At 34.5% G+C, this 9,341-nt stretch overlaps 1 protein-coding gene across 17 annotated transcripts in view; it reads left to right on the forward strand.

Moving 5' to 3' along the window:
- The window catches only part of LOC306853891 (RNA-binding protein Musashi homolog 2-like), a 274,331-nt gene extending 268,255 nt beyond the window's left edge, over window positions 1-6,076 (forward strand). For 4 of the 17 annotated variants that reach the window (XM_079391566.1, XM_079391559.1, XM_079391563.1 and 1 more), the window contains one exon: window positions 3,895-5,847. In XM_079391566.1, coding sequence (XP_079247692.1) covers window positions 3,895-3,936 — 42 coding nt within the window. In that variant the 3' untranslated portion in view covers window positions 3,937-5,847. Of the gene's footprint in view, window positions 1-1,474; window positions 1,552-3,891 lie in introns of all 17 variants that reach the window. The other 13 variants (XM_079391558.1, XM_079391561.1, XM_079391565.1 and 10 more) reach the window with 10 other exon arrangements.
- Window positions 6,077-9,341: the final 3,265 nt, after the last annotated feature.

Below are 9,341 nucleotides of genomic sequence, written 5' to 3' on the forward strand. Positions count from 1 at the left end.
TGGATTGAAAAGAGCTCTTGCCATAGATATTCTTCTTATACCAGGTCGCATTAAAATAGCAGGCGTTATGTTATTCTTCTGACATCTGAAAATAGAATATGAAGGAAAATTTACAGCTCGTTCAGTCAAACTGTCGGATAAGGATTATTTGTAGTGCAACTTTATGATTTGAAATATGTTTCAGTCTTTTTGAGTCAAACGCCAAACCGGAAGTGCCTCCCATAATTTAAAACGCAGTAGGCTCTTTAGAAACAGGTGGATGCATCTGGCTAATGTTTACACTCCCCAGTGTTTGGACAGGAGCCTGACACAGGTGAAGTTCACAGTTCTCCTGCTCAGATTGAAGCTTATATGTTATTTCTGACAGCATTTGTCTCTTGCTTATGTTTGCTGCATGAATTGTGATTTTAGATGAATTCATTAATGTTGTTATTGTTGGCATGAATGTAGAAGATTACAATATATGCAATTACTTGATCTTTGTTGAAAAGCATACTTTCCATTCTCTCTTGTTCTTTGAAACGTACATATTTCTTTCCATTTTACTTTATTTTTTGGCAATAAAAGATTTAAATGGGGAGAGCAGGAACAAAAACGCTTTTTGTTTGTTTTGTTTTTTCTCAGAAGATTTTTAGCCTAAATTAACCTCAAATATCTTTGATTGCCAGCCTCTATTAAATTTACCTAATTGAGATGGATAATATTAAACAACTATACATTTTCTGCATCATTTGAAATGGTGATACAGTTTGTGATGTAACAGAAAATAAAAAATGTAATTATGTGAATGATTCTAATTGTTAGTCTACTGTATTATTCTTTTCTCTGTTAAGTTTTATAAAGTTGTTTTATTATAATATCTAGTAGTAGGCTAGTAGTAGTAGTAAAAAAATAAATTAAATAAAAAAATGAAAAACAGGCCCAAAATGTATCTTTTAAAGGATTGTATGATTTGGTTTATTGTAAATATAACTATGATCCTAAAACCATAAATTACATTTTATTTTTTTATTTTAAGTACACTTTTAAATTTATTATAACTTTTTTTGCTTAATTTGCTTCCACGCTACTGTAGCTCTGTTGCTCACTATATATATATATATATATATATATATATATATATATATATACTGTATATATAGCAATGTTTCAGTCATGCAATCTTTAAACGTCTGGCAAAGGTCACAATCCTTTCTATACGATTCGATGTTTGATAAGTTCATTCAGGTGTTAAAATATGGGCACAATAAGTGTATTGTGCATTAATTTATGACCTGCTACAGTTGTTCTTGCTCTCCCCTGCTGTTCACCTAGATCAGACCGAGGAAATGATGTGGACTGATCTTTATAGTTTATATAACATTCATTCATGCTAGCAACGCATGCAATGATAAAAATGACTTGCGAGTGATAGACATATTAGCCTTTTCACTCAGAATGCATACTGACGCCATTACTAACTGTACACTTTTAGGGTCCTTTGATTGCGACAGCTTTTACAAATGGATACCATTGAAACCTAACAGGTGGTTGGTTGCCATCTCATTTGAGGTAGATATCCTGTACCATTTATGTAATATATATATATATATATATTTTGATTTGTGCCTTCATAATTATGTATCTATTCACTACTATCTTCCTGTTCCATCTGCCTATTGATTTTGATTCCCTCTCATTTTGATCTTAGATGAGTTTACGTTGAATCCGTATAGTGCTTTTATTTTTCATCAGCACCATAGGCTTTTACAGGGCTTTTACATCTCAGACAAGGAAATTTAAACTTCATATGCAACAACCTGGTTTTCAGAAGTCTTCTTTCTCATTTGAACATGTATTTTATTATTGGTTCCACATTTTGAAGCCCTTTGAAAGCCTTTAAAAGTGTTTACCGCTTCGCAAACACCGTAAGTGTGGCGGCTACACATTTCCCCCTTTACTTTTTTATCACTAGTTCCTCCTTTATCCTCTGCCTGCCTGTCTGTCATTCGACTGTTCCTTTCATGCATGATGTCTGCGAGCGGGTCTACTCAAAACTGCGCAGTTGCTTTCTTTCACTGCCAGAGTTGTATTGCGACAGCCACGACACAGCACGCCCGACGCACATCGACTCATATCCTCTATGAAGTGCTGTATTTGGATATTATGCACAGGTGTTGCGGCTTTGATTAGTGTGCACCTGGAAGCGAGCCCTCTTTGCTGAGAATCTGTTGACTTAGGTGCCATCTGATGTAATTCATCAGGTTTTTCGGATAAGGCGCTGTTTCCGTAATCACTGCACTTGTATAGCTAGGTCTTAAGGACTTAAAGGTGATTTTGAGTATATGCTGAGATGCCAGATATGGCTAAATCGGTGACAGCTCGCTTATTTAAATGCAGTGTGTGTGGATAAGTGGATGCGCATTTATCCGGTCAAAATCCTTCCCCTATACTTGGTTAATATTTGCACCCAGACTGTTTTTTTTCTCTCTCCTACGGTGAATCATCAAGTGCGATTATGCCAAACTCTGTGGCTCCGTGGCATTTACCTGTGACCTGTCGTCTGGATAAGAGGCCTGTGGACTGCGGTTTGTTGCCCATAATCTTCCTAAAGAGCTTCTCATTTTGTCCTTGAGGCAAAACGGATGATTGATTTAATGAGTAGGTAGAATCGCTCCATCTGTATGGATTCTCCAAACGTTTGATTGAAGTACACGTCAGCAGTCAGAGAAAGCAACAGCAGCGGAGAGATATTGCAGAAGCAGGTTCTTAACTTGTCATTTCCTGGTTGGATGGACATCCAAAGAGTTTCTGCATGCTTGATACACTAACATATGTGTTATGTCGATGTCTGAACCCCATGTAGATAAGATGTGTTCGCATAAAAGTGCCAGTGTGTTCTGTATCTGAGCCTAAACGACTGAAGCTGATAATGAAAAGATGCTGACGGTGAAGTGATTCTGACTATATAACATCTCTACATCAATTTAAAGCTGTTGGCAGCAAACTTTCAGCCGGACTGAATCAATACATGGTTTATACTAGATTTACGGTGTAGGATTGGAAGCTTCAGTTCATCAAACACAATGTACTTCCAAAGCCAATTGATGCTTTTAAAAACCTTGCTTTTATTTGAAATTCATGTGAATTGTACAAAATGTCAGAATTTATAAACTACAAGCTGAAAGTTTGTGGTTCACCCATTTAAAAAAAAAAGAAATAAACAAATACAGTTTAAAAAAAATAAAGAAATAAATAAGGTTTTGGAAGTAAAATTAGTTTTCTTATAAAAAAATATTAGTTTTGAAAATAAAAATGTGTACATACGCTATTTACACTACTGTTCAAACAAAAAGGTAAGTTTTTTTTCCAATATACAGTTAAAACAGTAATATTGTAAATTATCGTTACAATTTCAAATGAATGTTTTTAGCTGATATTTTTTAAATGTAATTTATTCCTGTGATGGCAAAGCTGAAATTGCTTTACTCCAGTCTTCATTGTCACATGATCCTTCAGAAATATGCTGATTTGCTGCTCAAAAACATTCATTTATATTATTATTGTTAACAACAATTGTGCTGTTTAATATTTTTTTTTTTTTTTCAGTATTATTTAATGAATAAAAAGTAAAAAAATCAGCATTTATTTAAAATGGAAATATTTTAAGTTATAAATGTCTTTACTGTTTGACCCCTTACTTTGAACAGTGGTGTATTTGTTTACAAATCTGTCATTTTAGAATGATTTTTTTTTTCTTCTCATTGGAAAAATATGTATTTGGTAGTCAAATGTGTTCAAACTCGTCAACTGCAAGGCTCAGATGCAGCAGCACACTTTACACACACACACACACACACCATTTTACTGAAAGTATGTGTGAATTTTGAGCAGCTTCTCTGTTTGTTTCAGCAGAGTTTATCAGGAGGCCCGGGGAAGACTGGCCGGAGTTTCTAATTGGTTCTGTGTACAGGTAAAGGCCATTAAACTTCAAGCACTACAGCGCTGAACGGGAATCTAAAGCTGAGATGGCGCCACACGAAGAACAAACCGAAACGTCAGAATCATCTCAGAAAGAAGAAAAAAACAACTAAACAATCTGCTGTACTATACTGAAATCTTGGCTTCTGAATATTTTATCCTAGTGTAGCCCTGACCTTGAATTAGGATTTTTTTTTTTCTTTACTGTTTTTCCTTTTAGAAGCATTTTAGTCATCTTTTTATTGTGTACGCGTTGAATCAACCAACGTTTGTTTGAGTTTCTAGATGTTCTTCATTGTTCTTGAATGTTCTCTGATGAGCGCGACTATGTAAACATAAAATGTCATTTTTTGTTTTGGTTGTAATATTCCAATAGCAGTTTTATTTCACAGCCCTCGTCTATCACGTTTCATACAAGCAAGAAAACGGATTTAAATGACTCAGCTTGAAAAGGTGACATTTTTAATTCAAACCTAAACCGCAAATGAGTGGGTAACTCAAAAAAAATCTTAGTAGCTCCGTTCTGTTTATTGTGATGTCTTGTTAACCATGATTACCTATTTTGGGCAATAAGAGGACTACAATATTTTCACAGTCCTTTTTTATAAATGTAAGTTTTGTTGTCGATGAAAAAAAGAAAAGAAAAAGCTTTCCTTTTAATACTTTGTGAAATGAGATTTCAAAAGAAAAGAATTCTGAAACTGTATATATTATTCTCTTCACTGCATCAAACTGTTTCTGAGAGAGAACCATATTTTTGTGATGGTGTCATAGAGGTTGTATCGTGCGCAAGCCGAAATATGTCAGTGCAAAAATATCTTCGAGGCTCAATGCAGTAACCGAGGTCCATCTGTAGCACAAAGGCCGTGATTTACCCCAGTACGGACGAAACTCAATCGAACACTGTTAGCTCGCTTTGTAAATACCGTCGGCTTTACAACTGTGCAGGTGTCATACCAGCATATGGATTAGATAGTATGTGCACAGCTTACAAAGAGAATATACTTTACAAGGTATACAGAAATCAGCATCGTAACAAAAGAAAATCACAACAAAATCCGAAGCACACATGAACTATGATTTCAAACCGTGTCAAGACATTTCATCTTAGCCTTTCATTTGGCTTTTTCCCATCGAGTGTCGAGATTTTTACGCCAAACGATTCGAATAACAAAGGCAAATCAATCATTTGTACCATTACCTCAGTCCTGTGAGAATTACTTTAAAGGAGATTACAAATTAATTTATTTTAGCCTGAGACAGATGTTGAAAAAGATATTAAAGTGTTGTTTTGAAATTAAGTAAATCATTGCACTGTGAGAGAGAATTTATCATTTTCTATTTGCACATGTGAACTGACAGTCTCTAACGTGGGTCATGTGAAGGACCGCTGTGGAAGCCGTTTGTTTCTTTCCACACGGGATAACACTTACGAATCTCGAGTCTTGGCTTGCATTGATTCGAAGACTGTACTTTTAAATAATCTCTTTCCAGGGATTTTATTCTAGAATATCAAGAGATGACAGATGAGTTTATTGGTAGCAATAGTTAATTTCCTCAGAAACACTGAAACTGATTGAAACCAGTAGCTGCTACACACATTTGTTGTACATGTGGGGACTGGATTTGATGAGACACAAATGGCATTTAGAAATATGAATGATATTTACAATATGAATTGACTGATGTATGCTGTTATTCGGTCTTGTTGAAAATGTTTTATTTTCGTTTATTTAATTTTCTTTTCTTGTTCATTTCACTAAACTAACAGGTGAGGCAGAATGCTGGATTCTTTCTCAAAAAGGAGATGTGATAAAAGTAATATGATTTAAAAAAAAAAAAAAGACAAGACAAGAAGAACGTTGTGCTAACTGTGTGAGCTGTTTTAAAAAAGACAAACATACAAAAAAAAAGAAAGAAAGAAAATTATCCCGAACATGTTTTGAATTTAAATAGGGATGGATTTTTATCAATATTTTTGTGGATGTTAATGATTATACTAAATATAACTGGCAATAATACAGATATTATGTACTGTATTTATCAATTGTTTCTCTTCATTCCCTGTCACTCCATTCAGTAATCTTATGTTGATCATTGTATTTTAGTAGTGTGTAAAAAAGAAAAGAAAAAAGAAAAAAAACAGGAATATGACTTTACCTTGTAAAAGAGTGCTGTCTTGATGCCAGTGTAGTGGTCTATACACTTCTTGGTTGGTATTTTTCACATTTCCCCCTCTCATTCTCCTTTTGTCGTTTTGCCCTTTCTCTATATCTCACTCTCTCTTTAGTGAGTAGTCGTAGGTGTTATGTACTTAATGTTAAGATGTAGAGGTATTCATTAGCAATCGTAGGACCAGTAAGGATAGAACTTTCTCTTTATAATCATTTAAAGACAAAAAGACAAAAAATGCTGAGCGTTATTTTCATAGTAATATTTCTTTCTTGGGTCTTTTTTCTCCTATTTGTTCCACTGTTTTGCTGGTCTCACATGGTTTCAACTAACCAAAGCTCTCACTGATGAAATCTAGGAGAAAGAAATTGCTGTACGACAGAATTGTAATCAAGGCATTAATTGGATCCCCACCCTTGAATGTTTTAAAAGGGGTGTGCCATACTACCTTAAATGCTAACGCTAGATATGCAAACCGTTTTACTTTCATTCTTTTTTTAAGAGGGACACAGGCTATAATTATGAAGAGGGTGATTTTATTACATGAATGAAAAATGTTTAGTAAGTTCTAGCAAAGTATTGATGATGATATAGGCTAATCATTATAGATATGGATAAAACTGTTATAGCTTTTTAATATTTATACTCTTCAAAAATATCCCAGTGGCCTACGGCGCTACTTTTTAAATTATTTTTTAGATGCTCCTTTTTTAATTAATTTTATGCCTAGATTAATACATACATACAGTTTAGAGTCACCTGGGATATACGATATGATTGTTTTAGTACTTTTTAATTGCATTGCCAGCTTTTAATTTTAATTCAGCATCTACGTTCGATACCAGACAGCATGTCACACTAATTAGCTTGACTCTAGTGTAAATCCAGTGTCACTCTGAATCTGTATTCCTGAATCACATCAGTTCTCAGGGATATCAAACAAGGGACATTTTTATGCTACTAGTGAGTTACAATCAGCACAACTTTTAATGAAAGGTGTCTAAGTAAGTTTATTCAATACATCTGAGCTAAATTTAAAGGTGCTGTCAGAATGAACCGTGCACAGCGTTTTCTTACTGAAGACATCTTTTTAAACTGCAACACTAGGTGTTCTTAGTTGGATGTCTCTTTCTTAAGAAGTTGAGTATCCAGCATCCATTTAGATGGTCCGCGATTAAGCATCTGAAGGCAAATGTTTAACAGCAGATGAAGCACATTTCCCCTCTGCTGTGACTCTTGATTAAAATGAAGGCTGGCAACCTTTTTAAACCGTTTTTTCCATTCGCATCCGTTAGCTTACCCCGTTTTTGCGTAATTTGGTCTTGTAGCTTGGACTTTAAGGTAGCATGGCTCTGTTGCCATCATTTTGTTTTCCATGGACAGCAGTTTACAGCGGATGAATGTTACACATCTTGCTAGACTAGTTAAATCATTGGAAAATTGTTGGTTTAAAAAAAAAAAAATGAAAATGAAAAAAAGAAAATGACCTGGAAGGTGTTGAGTGATTTTGGGAGTGAACTACCGTATCCATTTAAACTTGAATTTTGCGGCAAGTGCTAGGCAATGGCCAAAACGATCATCCCACTAATAAAGCAGCAAAACGTTCTACACTGTAATGTCTAATGTACATATACAAGATATATATGTATAGTGTATATATCTCTTTGTTAAATTGTTGAAACTGCCTCATGACTCATGGTAGGTGAACTGATGCTAGTGCACACTGTTTGTTTCATTGGCTGTTGAATGGTGTCGTGTAGGAGCTGCAGCAGATGTACCTGGAGGCCCGGTATAGTTTAGCTGCAGAATGTGTTGTGTAAACCTGACGAGGACGTGTAGCTCAATGGGGACGGTACGGTCAATATTGGTGTCTTTAGATGGAGGGTTTTATTTTTTGACACTCGTCTCCCATTTTCTCCTGAGGCCTCGGCCTCGCTGATTGCCTTGCCCATTCCTAACACTTGCCCATTTTTTAATGTTAACGGACTTTTTACCGCGAGAACTGACTGAACGGACTGACGTCTGAAAGCATCTTTCAGGTCTTCTTGTATGGCTTGCTCAAGCCCTGTTGTAAAATAAACTAAAGTGGATGGGGGTCTCTCACATCTCAGATGTGGAAAGTATAATTTTATATTTGTATTTTCAAATAATAATGATAATAATAATAAAAAATGTTTGTGAAAGGTTTCCATCCTCTACTGTGGTCCAGAAATCAATGTGTTTGTCTGGAAAAGATTAAAAAAAATAATAAAAAATACAAATAAAATAGAGTTTTGAACCATTTCACTCATGGTTTTTATTTTCAACTTTTTTCAAGCAATTGATTTGTGATTCAAAAGAAATGAATATACCTGCAAAAGATTGTATGCCAGAACATGCACAACGATTAAAATGCACAAAGTTGAATACAGAGCCCAACAGCTCTTGTGTAAGTTTGTTTTCATTCTCACATTTCTTTACATCCGTAAATTGTACATTGTAAATCGACTTGTTAAAGGCTACATACATTGTTAGATATATATTAGATAATTGTAGAAATATATTTCATTAGAGTAATGCTTTTCCTCTGGTGGGTCATATATTTGTTCTGAAAGGGGCACAGGCATAAAATAAATACAATTCAACTGAAAAAAAAGGTGCATGTTATTTAACAACATAAATAGACTTAAGAGGAACAAGTGTCTTTTGTTGATTTCCAAGTCTGCCCATTATTGTTGTTTTTTTTTGGCACCAATTCATCTTTTACTTGGTAGAAGCAGCTAGATTAGACAGATGCCAACACAGACAGAGTTCTTGACTTGCCCTCATCCTTGATAACCATGGATAAAACTATGCAAGGTAATACAAATATTAAATACAAGTTCACTTGCCAAGAGGATAAACATGGTTTCTGAACACATTATGTGCGGTGAAATATTGGCTGCCATGAGCACAAAACCAAATTCATTTGACATTTAGAAAATAAACGGTCCAACTATAATAACTATAAATCACACTTCTCTGTTGTTTATGCATTTATAACATTTTAGGTTTTGAAATTCTGCCAATTTTTTGCAAGTAATCTTGCATATTGTTGGGCATATACAGTTCATGGTAATATTAATATTTTTAAATGTTTGGTTTTATCAGAATGTTACTACTTAAATAATCTGGTACTGTGTTGGATCTCCATTTGATGTATATTTTATGAGCCTAAAATATGACGATTG

Source organism: Barbus barbus (assembly GCF_936440315.1).
Source record: "Barbus barbus genome assembly, chromosome: 34".
NCBI lineage: Eukaryota > Metazoa > Chordata > Actinopteri > Cypriniformes > Cyprinidae > Barbus > Barbus barbus.